Source organism: Electrophorus electricus, chromosome 13, assembly GCF_013358815.1.
Source record: "Electrophorus electricus isolate fEleEle1 chromosome 13, fEleEle1.pri, whole genome shotgun sequence".
NCBI lineage: Eukaryota > Metazoa > Chordata > Actinopteri > Gymnotiformes > Gymnotidae > Electrophorus > Electrophorus electricus.
Window position 1 is genome coordinate 80,001 of NC_049547.1, and position 14,542 is coordinate 94,542.

The following is a 14,542-nucleotide window of genomic DNA, read 5'->3' on the forward strand; positions in this document are numbered from 1 at the left end:
GAAGGAGACCAAGAGGGACAGAGCAAGCCTGAAGCCCTGGTTTGTTCAGAACGCACAACAGACGGTCGAGTCCTTGGGTTCTTTTCCCACTACAAATAAAACAGGATGACTAGTCTATGGACTGGACTTTTTCATGAACCTCTGTCACTCCTTCTGAGAGCACAGCTTTTAGCAGCGTGGAGGAAGAAAGAACAGGAAACCCAGACAGCCACCAGAATGGGATCTGATCTGCTCTGCTCAGTACGATCTGCTGCAGGTGGTTGCCTAGCGATGCAAAACCTTGCTGAAGAGTTGAGAGGGAGAAAATGACCTGAACTGCTTATTTACCTCATTAAATAACAGATCTTCAGCCGTGTAGGCTCACTGTCCTCTCCAGCACAGTCACGATACGTACGTGCTTGTCAAGGACAGTACATCAATGAAGAAGCTCAGTCACACACACACACACACACACACACACACACATTTACATATTCCATTAAAGACATCATTTTAAATCTTCATTATACTGAGGACATGATGCACATAAATCCCATATTGTCCCTCCTTGTCCCACATGCTCAAGCATTTGTCATTCTGCAAATATTCATTACTGCTTGTATGTGGGAACAGCCTGGGAAGTTAAGACACAGCCACCAAGCTGAGACTCAACTCCGAGATCACCAGGCCTCTGGTTCTGCGTGCACATGCGCTCAGTGTGAATGTACCGTCTGACGTGAGAGTTGTGTGGTCTGGTGCAGCAGCCTGTGGGGAGGGGATTAGTGAGCAGGACCAATGTGCATCTGTTCCATTCACTGTTCGCCTGTGACTACGTGTCCCTCACACTTGGACTTGGCAGTTTCCAAGTGTATGCAGTCAATTAAACCAATGCACATGCATAACACTCACTCACGCACGCACAAACACACACACACACACACACACACACACATATGCACACTCACTCACATAGACACACACAGACACAAACAGACAGACACACACACACACACACAGCAGGTGAAGGATATATCAGTAGGAGCTTTCCCGCTAGCTCTGTGGAGGAGACGTACCAGCGATGCATGAGGAGGAGCGTCCGAGGAAGTTGATTCCCTCGAAGTTCTCCATCATCATCTACACACACACACACACACACACACACACACACACACACACACACACACACAAACGTTATATGAGATGTGCTGGTAAATAAGACATCAATTCTGCCAAATGAACCATCTTAGTGTATATCTTACTTAGTGTATATATTTTCAAAGTATTTTAATGTTAAACTAGTGTTTATTACATGTTTCTAAATGGAATGTTTCTACTATTATTTTTTTCGTCATTGAGGCTCTCAACCCAGTCCAGAAAGACCAGCGGGTCCTTGTTCGGTTCCTTCCCCTAACACAGCTGAGTCAGTTCCTAATCCTAACCCTAACCCTAACTTTAACACTAACCCTAACACAGCTGAGTCAGTTCCTAATCCTAACCCTAACCCTAACATTAACACTAACCCTAACACAGCTGAGTCAGTTCCTAATCCTAACCCTAACCCTAACTTTAACACTAACCCTAACACAGCTGAGTCAGTTCCTAATCCTAACCCTAACCCTAACATTAACACTAACCCTAACACAGCTGAGTCAATTCCTAACCCTAACACGAACCCTAACACAGCTGAGTCAATTCCTAACCCTAACACTAACACTAATCCTCCCCTAACATAGCTGAGTCAGTTCCTAATCCTAACCTTAACACTAACACTAACCCTAACACATCTGAATCAGTCCCTAACCCTAACCGTCACTCTCCCCTAACACAGCTGGGTCAGTTCCTAATCCTAACACTAACCCTAACACTAACCCTCCCCTAACACAGCTGAGTCAGGTCCTCAGTACAGTGATGCCCTTGGATTGTGGACTGTTTGGAAGTCACCGGCCACTTGGATGCCTTCACACTCACCAAAAGCCTGGATGCACGCGTCTATCAGCATCTCCAGCGGTGCCGCTTTCCCCAGCGGAAATGACCCCATGACCTGCAGGCCCACCTGACCTCACTGGGGTGTGTAACTCTGTGCCATCAGACAGCTGAGCCCCCTCCTCCACCAATGTGACAGTCAGAGACCCTGTGGCTACCCGTACTGCCACAGAACTGTGGAAGAGGGAAAAGGTTGTACATTACCTTAAGTCTTAATATATGAAATCTCAAATATTTCACTTACATTTTTTCCCGCAGTATTGGGGTTCATGCTGTGCAAATCTAGCATATTGCTTTGCATGTGTGCGTGTGTGATGCCACACCCTACTCTCTGATGTATGCACTCTGTAATGAACTCCTGCAACAGTACATATTTTCTGTTCATTTTCTTTCCTTTATCTTCCAGCCTCTTTTCTTCTCCCCCCCTTCCCCTCTCCTCTCCTCTCCTCCTCTTCTCATCTCCCCTCCTCCTGCACCAGTCTCTCGCACTCTGGTGTGCCTGATGGAGTGTGCAGATTTGCACCCAGATGGCACACTATTATTCTGGCCCACAGACAGGAATGAGGAGTAGTTGTGTAATGGTTCACATGGACACTCCATAATACTGGTTTAAAATCCATGCACACACTTCTCAAAATGACTTACCCTGCACTGACAAATCTGACATATCTCAGCTGATATAATTGGTCAAACTAATATAACAAGTGATTATTTAATTAATTAAAACTTCTATTACAGGTTATATTGTTTACTCCAATTAATTTCACAGGTGATACCATCGGTGCAAACCAAGTGAGAAATTGCAGTTGGCTGAAAACTGCCCCACTGCCTCTGTGTGCACTCATCACAGCCTGAATGACACCGACAGGATGCACACTGGATCAGGTGCAGAATCTGCAGTTTCATCTTGTGTTTTACACTAAAACATCTGAAATAATTTTATTATTGTATAAATGATCCAGTAGAGGAACTTGTGTAGGTCTTCAGGTCATGGTGCATTATCAAGCAACTCTCTTAAAGAACAGAAGCGTTAGTGTCACTTAGATTTTGTATGATTATAAACCTCATTTGTTCTGTTTGGTGATTCTAAGTCACCTTTTCCACACTGGCTGAATAATTAAGATAAATATCTCACTTCGTGTCACTGTTGTTTCACTGATATATAACCAAACACAGGAAGTGAAGTGCCAGTCTTTTAAATAGTTGTTGGTGTATTTTTCACTAAAACCTTGATGAAATCATTTCCGATTAGGATGAGGTTTTTAGTGAAGAGCATTTAGACAAGTTGCTCTAAGAAAAAAAACTCTTGCACAAATCGAGTCGAGAGAGAAGAGCTCTCATAAAAATACCACACGCTCAGCTATTAAAAACACACAGCTTACAGTTATAGTGTGCAGACACACAGTTCTGCCCAAGCCATGGTGTCTATTCTGACCCACACTAGTGCTACTCAGATAAATGCTTATAAAAATACTACAAGACCTGCTAAGGAAGCAAAAGACAAAAGACATGTTTGTCAGTTCTTCTAATCTCCCTTTCATCAAGCCACCTGCTACCGCATACGTAAGGCCCTAGAGCTAAATCACATCAATAAAAGGATGTCCACGTCTGCTTTGGTCATTAATGTCAAGTCGTAAATGACATTACTGTCAAAATCATTTCAGGCAAATTACTGGCAGGTGAGGAAAAAAAGTAAATCAAATGGCAAACCAATGATCCAAAATTCAAAATTTCTGTGACCTTTAGGCATATATTGATGTGAACTGTAGCCATTTTGTAAGAGCTGAACTCCTCAGTGGCTGGAGACAGAGACAAGTAGACTTCAACGAAAGCATGAACACAGGCAATCAAACTCAGTGATGACATCAAACCCCTTGGAGCTCTGTTCCGTTCCCACAAATCTTCAGTGGCACGATCTCAGAACGGCACTGTTAAGGGTCAGAGATGTCCAGACCATATTCCACATGCTCTACTACCTCACAGCAGTATCCACCTGGACAAGTCCAATGCCCATCTTTATACTGGCTCTCTGGACAGATGGCTTCAAGATGTTTAAAGGTTGGTGATGTCACATGGCACACCACACTAAGTCTATGGAGATTTGGTGGAGATGGTGAAGAACATTGGAACAGTGATATATTGTTCTGGTCCATGTCTCTGTTCCTTTCCAGCCTCACAGTGAGAACTGAAGTGGAACCTACTGGCCTCACCTACTCTTCTTGCATATTTAATATTTAATGTGTAAGAGCTTTCCTGAGTAGTCTGGTGTCAAACCATTCTAGTTGCATGAGTCCTTGTGTAATTGTCTACTGCAAATATTCCAGACTGTCATTTTCTGGATATTAATCAGGACTGAGTTTGTATGCGTGACTAAGTGCTGACTTTTCACATGTGAAGATGTAATGAAGAATCGTGTTATAGTTCTATATGTCAGCATTCTGTGCACATAAACATGGTTCCAAATGGTAAACAAGATTTAGTGCCACAAAAGGTGCAGTTTAATGGTTTGTAGCTTGCGACTGGGTGTTATGGTTAACCCTAACACAAACCCTAACTCTAACCCTAACCATAATCATAACCCTAACACTAACACTAACCCTTGTAACAGAGTGTTATAGTTAATCTTAACACTAACCCATGTGACTGGGTGTAATGGTTAACCCTAACATTAACCCTAACCCTTGTAACAGGGTGTCATAGTTAATCTTAACATTAACCCTTGTGACTGGGCATTAGGGTTAACCCTAACACTAACCATAACACTAACCCTAACTCTAACCGTAACCCTAACCCTAACACTAACACTAACCCTAAAACTAACCCTAACCCTAACACTAACCCTAACCCTTGTATCAGGGTGTTATAGTTAATCTTAACACTAACTCTTGTGACAGGGTGTTAGGGTTATCCCTAACCCAACCCTAACCCCTGTGACTGGGTGGCTGTTGCCCATAAGTACCTGGTGCCCAAAATTATAAACATGAGATTAAAGTTGTTAATTATTAATGCACAGTGGTGAGTGTAAGTTAGTATGATGTTAACAATGCCAGCTGGACTTCACCAGTTTTCAGTCCTTTGCTATGATGTATTGAGTTAAGCACCCCAACTCTATTTTTAAAATGCAAAGGTCTGAGAATCTGAGTTCTCTGGGTCTGAGTGTCTGATATCTCTTAGTCTGAGAGTCTGAGGTCTCTGGGTCTGAGAGTCGGACGTCTCTGAGTCTGAGAGCCTGATGCCTAGCAGTCTGAGAGTCTGAGGTTGCTACACCTCTGTGCTACAGGGTTTTTGCTTTAAGGAAATGTATGCCTGGTTCCTGCCTATGTAATCAGGCAGGGCCCTAAATTAATACAAAGATATCGTATAATGTAATTATATGTCATGAGTTGCATCTTGTTTTAACATACTTAATTATCCTAAGTACCTGCTAAATCCCGCTAGACATTTATAACTATAATGAATTGTATCATAGTAAAATTGTATTAGTTGCATTTAGTCAAATGGCTTATGGAAACCATTGTCTTGATTCATTTTTGATAAATTAAATTCATGAATTTAGCTCTGCACATAATCTATGCACAATTGAAATTAGTCAGAAGTCGTGTTTCAGTCTGACTCTTATTGCTTAGCCAGTTATGAAGTAAAACTCTGAAATGAAACCATGTGAAGCTCTGTGAGAGTGCAGAAGTGAAAAAATATGACTTCAGTTATGGATTTGGAACAGCGGTCATGAAGAGTCCAGTAGAGAGTGTTTGAAGTTAGAAATGAACATTTGTAAATGTAGGGTTAGGCCTCTGGTGTGTCTAACATATGTTCTGAATTTGCTGCACATTATGAAACAAAACCTGAAGTACCACAGCAACAGAAGCACTTTAACATCAATCATGTGTCAGATAAAACCAGTGGCCTTTCTGTTTAGTTATACAGTCAGACCAAGGCCGGAACAGCAGTTCCTGCCCAATGCTCAAAAAAGAGAATTGCTTTATGTCTCTTAATAGATAGGACAAAGCTCACCCATGACTCACCAACTAAAGGTAACTAATTTACACAAGACAAGAAATACATTCAAGCAGAATTAAGTACCTCAGAATACATTAATGGACGTGTTAGTGATTACTTAAGTGAATAAAACATTTTTAAATAATTAGGCTCCAGAAGTTTGTGAGGCTCAGACAACATGTTCGACAGTTTAAAGGTAAACACATCCATGAAGCCTCCTGAAGAGTGTAAAAATACACACCATAACTACAATACACACCATAACTACAATACACGCCATAACTACAATACACACCATAACTACAATACACGCCATAACTACAATACACACCATAACTACAATACACGCCATAACTACAATACACGCCATAACTACAATACACACCATAACTACAATACACACCATAACTCCCTTCCACATCGCAGCACACAGCCAGCATGTACACAGTCTGCTGTACAGCTGCAGTACACTCTCAGAGCCAAAAAAGACAAACATCAAAATCCAGTATCTGAACCCGTAGTAGTACAGAGAGGGGAGGGGGGAGGGAGAGAGAGAGAATGATTTTGTAGTGAGAAATAGTGAGAGTTTTTTTTTTTTACAAAAACTGATTCACTTACCATCCGTAACTCCAGACATTGTGGTAAAAGTGTGTTTAATTTCTAATGTATTCCTCTGAGATGACTGTGGTTTAGATTGTTCTCCGCTGTATCTGTTCAGACTGACCGACGCTGCCCAACTACCCCAACAGCCTGTTTATAAACACCAGCCCACAATGCAGACACATGGCTCATATAATGCTGAACTGCAGCCAATCAAGGAGAAACCAAGAGGAGAAGTGAGAGGGCAGTAGAGGTGAGGGGAGGTCGGAGTGAGCATGGAGGACAGAGAGAAGGGTCGCGTGGTGTTTGGGGGGGAGAGAGAGAGAGAGAGAGGGAGAGAGGTGGAGGGACTGAGAGAGGGAGAGAGAGTGGGGGGAGAGAGAGAGAGAGAGAGAGAGAGAGAGAGAGGGAGAGCGAGAGAGAGAGTGGGCGAGAGAGAGAGAGAGAGAGAGAGGGAGAGAGAGAGATAGAGGGAGAGAGGTGGAGGGACTGAGAGAGGGAGAGAGAGAGGGGAGAGAGAGAGAGAGAGAGATAGAGGGAGAGAGGTGGAGGGACTGAGAGAGGGAGAGAGAGAGGGGAGAGAGAGAGAGAGAGAGAGAGGGAGAGCGAGAGAGGGGAGAGAGAGAGAGAGGGAGAGAGAGAGAGAGAGAGAGAGAGAGAGGGGGGGGGAGAGAGGTGGAGGGACTGAGAGAGGGAGAGAGAGAGAGGGAGAGAGAGAGAGGGGAGAGAGAGAGAGGGGAGAGAGAGAGAGAGTGAGAGAGGTGGAGGGACTGAGAGAGGGAGAGGGAGAGAGAGAGAGAGAGAGAGGGGAGAGAGAGAGAGAGAGAGAGAGAGAGAGAGAGAGAGAGAGAGAGAGAGAGAGAGAGAGAGAGAGAGAAATTTTCACACTGATTCACACCCATCAGCTCAGGCACCAGCGTAAGTTAGCAGAACATTTCTGTTTGTGACTTCACCACCAGTAAGAACTACTTTTCCACCACTGTCTACAACTTATAGTGCTCAATAACTAAAAAAACAAAAAGCAAGGAAGGAATAAAACCAAGAAACTTATACTTTATTTAGAAAACTGTTATAAGTGACAAAATTTTGTTCCTCATTATTTTTGTACACTATGTTCAGATCAATGACTGAACATCAAGTTCTAGATGTGTGTTGGTAAAAAGTACATTTGTTTAAACTACAAAATCCAACAACATAATTGGCACACAAATTAAAAGGACGGGTTCACTGTTTTTTTCTTTAACCAACACGTTACTAAAACTGTTGTTTCTTGTCTTGATAATGATAGCATCCCAAACCTTTACAACAGCTTTAGTGTTCTTATCAGATCTCCTCTATCTCTTCCACTTTTTAGATTGTCTCAAACTTTCAAAAACGTCAGAGACAAGAAGCTGACAACCTCTTCTTTAAGTACGGTTAAAGTATAAAACGCTTGTGAGTAAAACCGTTGATCACAGATGCACTTCTCTTCTGAACAAACAGAAAGATTCAAGGAGATTCCAAACAAAACAGCTGTTTTAAAATTCTCATAGTACTGGGAGGCTGTCTCAAAATGCAAGTTTGCACAGTTATTTTTATTATCTAGAATGTAGTGTCCAGTATTCAGTATGTTCAGTATGTTCAGAAGTTAGTATCATGCCTTGACTTCAACTGCAAGTTGCATTAGTGAAACATTTGTGAAACACAAACACATCCTCACTTACTTTCACTGTGTAGAGTATTTATTCAAGTTAAAAAACATAATCAACTAAAGATATGTCAAACTGAAGAAGTCATTTTTCCTTTTGTTAATATTTCATGTCCTTTAAAGGTACTGAGGTAAAGTACCACATGAGTGTCATCCTAAAATCTGTTTATTGTTTTTTGTAAAAATGTTTTTATTCAAGTTGGATGGAAAAAGCAGCTTAGAGAACAAGAAGAGCTTCAGTAATAAACACCAGTAAAACCAGTTAGTCACACAGCAGCCTTCAGTAATAAACACCAGTAAAACCAGTTAGTCACACAGCAGCCTTCAGTAATAATCACCAGTAAAACCAGTTAGGTTAAGGGTCTTGTTCAGGGGCCCAACAGTGGCAACTTGGCAGTGGTGGGACTTGAACTGGCAACCTTCTGATTACTAGTCCAGTACCTTAACCACTGAAACATGTTTTATCAAAGGCTTTATTATATGCAACGAAAATGACATCAGCCTATCTTGAATCCAGTCTTCAGTAATAAACACCAGTAAAACCAGTGTCACGCAGCAGCCTTCAGTAATAAACACCAGTAAAACCAGTTAGTCACGCAGCAGTCTTCAGTAATAATCACCAGCAAAACCAGTTAGTCACGCAGCAGTCTTCAGTAATCATCACCAGTAAAACCAGTTAGTCACGCAGCAGCCTTCAGTAATAAACACCAGTAAAACCAGTTAGTCGCGCAGCAGCCTTCAGTAATAATCACCAGTAAAACCAGTTAGTCACGCAGCAGCCTTCAGTAATAATCACCAGTAAAACCAGTTAGTCACGCAGCAGTCTTCAGTAATAAACACCAGTAAAACCAGTTAGTCATGCAGCAGCCTTCAGTAATAAACACCAGTAAAACCAGTTAGTCACGCAGCAGTCTTCAGTAATCATCACCAGTAAAACCAGTTAGTCACGCAGCAGTCTTCAGTAATAAACACCAGTAAAACCATTTAGTCGCGCAGCAGTCTTCAGTAATCATCACCAGTAAAACCAGTTAGTCACGCAGCAGCCTTCAGTAATAATCACCAGTAAAACCAGTTAGTCACACAGCACTCTTCAGTAATAAGCACCAGTAAAACCAGTTAGTCATGCAGTAATTAAACTGACAGTAAAACTAAAACACAGTGAGAAAACATAGGTTATATATTTTTAATATAACATAAAATGTACTCTAATTGTCATGCATTTATGTTTTGGAAATGGTGTTTGTTAAATTATTTTATGAAGCTCAATTATCAATCAAATATCAACTATGACAAATTATGCTACTATGATATAAAGAGCAAACATTTAAGATTAATGAGCGCTTAAGAGAAACTTTCTCTAAAGAGGTAATATGACCCTGTGTAGTCATGAGCCAATATACCTGAGGTTACCACTCCAAATAAATTCACACTCATGAATAATAGGTCCTGATGTCATACAGTGGTCTTTATACATGTGGAGGTTGTGCCAGTGGTCTACACACACACACTGTTCTTAGCTGCTCAGGCTACTGCAGAGCAAGCTGTGGACGTCTATGACTGCAGTCTGTCTGTCTTTCTCTTTCAGCAAAGTGGTTGCAATGAACATGAATCTAAAATCCATTTCCATGGCGATGTCCCTATTGATCTAACCCTAACCCTAACCGAAACCCTATGGATCATTCAAACCCAGCACTAAACTTTAACCTTTCTTACGAGGTGGGTCATGCAAGTCTTGAGAAATTGTGAGTGTACGTTGGTTGGTGCTGTGATTTACTGAGAGACAGCAGACCCAGTACAGAGGAACACAGTGACAAACTCCACCTCCAGACGGATCCGTGTCCACCACATGGCTGGGTTCTATCAGGCATGTAAACACCTGCTCTGTTCCCACACGTATTTACACATGTATTACGTGTATTTACACACACACACACACACACACACACACACACACACACACACACACACACACAAAATGATACTCCACTCAGCCGTGGTGCTGATAGAATTCTCTCTCTCTCCCTCCCACTGTCAGATCTCTCTGGGACTGTTTGTCCAAATGGCACGTCCACTTCCTTCTATTCTTTCTCAGTGTGTTTCCTCTCCTGGCTAAAAACAGACCGACAGCAAGGTAAACTGAAACACAGCACACAGGAAACACGTCATGGTGTCTAACCAGGAGGGGAGGGCAACCACCATTTCATCCTGTTGAGTTAAACTTTTGTGTGTTTCTATGTTTGTATGTGAGAAAGAGAGTCAGAGAGGGTGAAACAGAAAGAGCAAGTAAGAGAGCAGTTGAGAGAGAGAGAGACAGAGAGAGAGAGAGATAAAGAGAGAGAGAGAGAGGGAGAGACAGAGAGAGATAGAGAGAGAGACAGAGAGAGAGAGAGAGAGAGAGAGACAGAGAGAGAGAGACAGAGAGAGAGAGACAGAGAGATAGAGAGAGAGTGGACGGATAGTTGTCTGTGATTAACAAATAGCTGTCATCCACAATCACCTCGTTTTCTGCTCTCTGCTTTTCCACTCTTCTCATTCTTCCCCCTCTCTGTTTTTAAAGCTAAAAGCAGGTTGTGGTTGCTGCCAGCGACTGATGAACAGGATGTGTAAGAAAAGCACTCATGCAGAATCTTTATTCTCTGAAGAATCACATGATTTCCTCCTCTTTTCTAAAGAAAGCTAATGATGCGCACTAATGTACGGCTGCAGAAAGCATGTTAATCTTATCCTGACCCTTACACACCAGCACAACAATGGCATATACATCAACCTTTAGACACAACAATTGTATGCAATGCTACTTTTCCACTTTAAACAATAGTCCCCATTTAGAGCAGCTCAGAGTCCTCATTTAGAGCCTTTGTTTCAATAATGTGTCAGTCAAAACAAGCAGTAAGTTTGTCCAGTATGACCTCACTAAGCAAAACTCCCGAATTTCTATTGTAGAAGCCGAATCGTCTGCCCAGAGTGAGATCAGAGGGCTGGTCGCTATGGTGAAGAGAGTATATGTGAGAAAGTGTGTCATCAGAGACAAACATCAGTTCTTTCTCTACCGATCAACAAGCTCCAGGCACCATTTACGATACCAAACCACTAAAAATCTTATAAGCCAACTGAAAAATGAAAAGCCTCCTATAGACCAGCCCTCCCTGTCTGTGAGAAAGTGTATCAAGAACGCATCTGACCTCTCCAGTGTGTGCTCGTTAGCGTGAGCATGGTTAAAGAAGGAAGGAAGTTTTCAGAACAGTGGAGGTAAATGCACACAGAGACCACAAATTTGTACACATTTCTTCCCTGCTTACCCTCAAAGCCTGCACACACCCAGTGTTTCAAAGTGCTTCTTAATAAATGAGCAGGTTTGCTTTGTTGGTTTGCAATAACCTAACATGATCCACTCAGGTTTGTTGTGAGGAGGACAAGCTCACATGTGTAAATATTTGTAGCAATAACAAAAATCAGTGTAACTATACATTTGTAATAATTCTCACTGTACAGTTTTTCTTTACATAATCAGGTTTGCCAGACATTTCTGAGAGATTGTATTTTAACTGTAGCTTTGCACAGTGTAATAATATATTATTATAATATATGAATAATATGTTAGTGAATATTAGTGAACAGCTGTTTGATGATAAAACAAATGGCAGAGGAAACCAAAAATTACTCAGAACATTTCAAAAGTCCCAGACTTAACAAGTAGTGTATTGGCTATGAATTTTGTCAAGTCGCTATACCCACTTGATGAATTAAAACATTTTGTTTTTAATGTTTTGGACTGCCTTCATTGCTGTCTAGTGTTCACCAGCTTCCAGCTCATCATCACAGACATTGCTGGTACCTGATAAAGGTAACTGAGTGTAGGTGCATGATAGCTGTTGATATGTTCATATAATTCTGTCCATCTGCCTACCACATGATGTTGTCACTGTCTGCACCTTAGACAGCAGACCATTAATGGGTTAACATTAACAGCATTTAGCTGACACCTTTATCCAAAGCAGCTTACAATGATGACTGAGTGCAACTTGAGCAAATGAGGGTTAAGGGTCTTGTTCAGGGGCCCAACAGTGGCAACTTGGCAGTGGTGGGACTTGAACTGGCAACCTTCTGATTACTAGTCCAGTACCTTAACCACTGAAACATGTTTTATCAAAGGCTTTAGTATATGCAACGAAAATGACATCAGCCTATCTTGAATCCAGTCAATACATTTTCTTCTCTAAAGAATAATTACTGAGCAATCTTCTTCCTTGGTCCTGTTCTCACTTATAAAGCAGATCCAGTGATAATCTGCGCCTTTGTTCGACAGCTGTGCAGTCAGAAGCGATACACTTTCCTCGGTGTTCTCACGTGTGGTTTTACGCTGCAGTGAATCAGAACAGAAAACTGTCGTAACTGCGTGTGGCGGGTTTCCAGAAGCCATTTCCAGTGCATGCACCACACCCATAGACAAGGACTTCTATTCTTCCCACTCACATTTTCCTCTAGCGATCGATCCTTTGTCACTTTCATCTATTAGCGCAGGGGGCGAAGCTTACGGTGCTGTAGGCTGTCATATCTTACACTCAGCAGTAACTGGAAACTTAAAACATAAACTGTGCATAGAATGGGTTTAAACAGAGTCGGGACTTGTTGAGGAGACCCATCTACACATATAAGCGAGCAACAGCAAGCAGAAAAGAATATTGGATTTCTTTTTATCTAGTAACGTAAAAGTTTCCAAAAAAACGAAAACAATTATCAGTAGTATTACCTATATATATATATATATATATATATATATATATATATATATATATATATATATATATATATATATATATATATATATATATATATATATATGAAGCCTTTTACATTAATTTCAATTTAATTTCTACTTTCACTTGCAAAAACATGCTAGATTCCACTGCTTAAACTAAATGTTAATAAACACGTTAATGTTCATATATCCTCATTTATATGTTTATTTAGGCCTAATGATTTAAGAGTTTACTGGGGTTACATTTACAGGCTTTATGTAGTTTGTATCCAGGCTCTCAGTTGCACCAATAAACTATAATGCTAGCCCAATAGCTCCTCCCCCCCTCAAAACCCACACACACACACATCCCTTCCCGCACACCTGCTTTGGTCTGTGTAAACTGCACTCTGCCTCCATTTTTGGGTTAATCATTGTGACGCACACATTTATTTATGCACATGTCACCGTGACACAGCAGTGCTTCATAAATTATGGAAGCCTCCTTTCTTGGTCACAAACATTAGGTAACATTAAAAAAGTGAGTTCTGTGTGAAAAGGAGTAGTATATCACTCTCGTGATGGAATATAATCTCTAAAGTGTTTAATATGGAAAATACTACTGGCTTCTAAGAAAAAAAGATTTAAACTCCTAATTTTGTTTAAAACCTTTTATGATTGCACATATTCTTAAAATGCTATCACAACTGACACCTGTTTTCAGATGTTCAGTTAAATTTTGAGGAGCTATAAAAACAGAAATAAGCCTAAAGACCCTTGGCCACCTGCCATCATGCAACAAACTTTGTAAGACATTCAGTCATTATACAAGCAATGTCATGGCAAAATAAACCTATTAACCCTATGATGATAACACTGTATTCAGTTATGTTTTGAGTAATTACAGGTCACTGAAAATGACTGTGGTAGATGTTAGTGTTCATATCCCTGGTCTGGAGTCAGTATTCATATGTTGTTCAGCGAAGATTAGGTTCGGTAAAGATAACTGGAAGGTAGAAGAAAGATGAACTCAGATCAGTTCACACGCGTAGGAAGAAGAAAGCTTACAGAAGACTGTTGTTTTTTGCTACTGTTGCTACTCTAAAGTTCATGTGCAATACCTGTGTGAACACAGAGGGGAAGCTACAGGTAGATATTTCCCTAAGCATTAATAACTGGACAGTTACTTTTGAATACATCCAAAGATGTAACAGAAATACATCTGATGCAAAGATGCAAACACAAATAATCGAACTATAACAAATGACTACAAAAGCGTACATTCCCACTGAAAACTGAATAAAAACTCGGTATTGTAATCAGGGTCAAATTTTGCCCTTTTAATGAAAATTATATATGTACCTTTTGGAAAAAGCCTTTTTGACTTTCACAAGGTTACCAATTTCCCCACTAGTTTTCAAACTTAGGACATTTTAGAAAGGAAAACGTACAAAAACAAACACACACACACACACACACACACACACACACACACACACACACACACACACACACTAAAAATAACCTGAGAGTTTACTGGTGACAGGAGGTCCAGTGCT

The 14,542-nt window shown here is 41.0% G+C and overlaps 1 protein-coding gene across 1 annotated transcript in view; it reads right to left on the reverse strand.

Annotated features, from left to right (window-relative positions):
• The window catches only part of rasgrp3 (RAS guanyl releasing protein 3 (calcium and DAG-regulated)), a 36,508-nt gene that overhangs the window by 19,467 nt on the left and 2,499 nt on the right, over positions 1-14,542 (reverse strand). The window contains 3 exon segments of the mRNA XM_035532907.1: positions 328-390; positions 1,011-1,113; positions 1,948-2,136. Coding sequence (XP_035388800.1) covers positions 328-390; positions 1,011-1,113; positions 1,948-2,017 — 236 coding nt within the window. The 5' untranslated portion in view covers positions 2,018-2,136.